Source organism: Aptenodytes forsteri, unplaced genomic scaffold (assembly GCF_000699145.1).
Source record: "Aptenodytes forsteri isolate BGI_AS27 unplaced genomic scaffold, ASM69914v1 Scaffold169, whole genome shotgun sequence".
NCBI lineage: Eukaryota > Metazoa > Chordata > Aves > Sphenisciformes > Spheniscidae > Aptenodytes > Aptenodytes forsteri.
Genome location: NW_008796115.1, coordinates 932,889 through 933,643, shown reverse-complemented (window position 1 = coordinate 933,643; position 755 = coordinate 932,889). Strand labels below are relative to the sequence as shown.

General features: G+C 40.4%; 1 protein-coding gene across 1 annotated transcript in view; it reads left to right on the top strand.

Annotated features, from left to right (window-relative positions):
* SPTLC1 (serine palmitoyltransferase long chain base subunit 1) overlaps window positions 1-755 on the top strand; it is a 56,095-nt gene that overhangs the window by 34,722 nt on the left and 20,618 nt on the right. Inside the window, exon 11 of the mRNA XM_009287203.1 lies at window positions 24-120. Within this exon, the coding sequence (XP_009285478.1) occupies window positions 24-120 (97 nt within the window). The remainder of the gene's footprint in view (window positions 1-23; window positions 121-755) is intronic.

Sequence of the window (755 nt, the reverse complement as noted above, 5' to 3'; positions counted from 1 at the left end):
CCCTCCCCCTGCCCCCCCCCCAGCGATTGTCTGGCCAAGGCTACTGCTTTTCTGCATCCCTGCCTCCTTTGTTAGCTGCTGCTGCTATTGAGGCTCTGAATATTATGGAAGATAATCCAGGTACTTAATTCAGGAAAATCTTATTCTTCAGTCTTTCTTCACCCAAAACTAACAACGCATACTTCTCCCTACTTTGATTCCTCACCCTTTTACTCTTCTAAGTTGTCTCTCTTTTTCAGCTAATTAATTTTACATGCATGATTTTTTCTTCATATAATTTCCCATCCTGCTTTTCTTTTTCAGTGTTTCCTCCCCTTTCCTTCATTTCCAGCTGAAAATGAGCGAGTTAGTTGAGGCTAGGAGGGATGGAGATGGTTATCACTAAGCAAATTAGAAATTATTATTCTGCTTTATAGACTAGTGATATGCTGCTTCCTTGAAAACAAATTCCTTCAAGACAAATGGAGTAAGGGAAGGTTGTAGAGAAACAAATGGGAATATATTTCCTCAGGACTGAACAACCCTTTCCTTTCTACTTGCACTACCTAATTTTCTTTTTCTTCTCAAAGTAAGCATCCAGGCAAGAGTCTCAGGAATGATCATGATGCAAACAAACACCTGCAATTTCGACAGGACCAAGTACAGGACATCTGGATAAAGTTGGCAGGCAGGAGTTTCTGCTCTAGGAGACAGAGAATTGCCCTTGTTGCTAGAACCTAAGAAAGATTTTTTTTTTTTTTTTTTTTGTGGGGGGG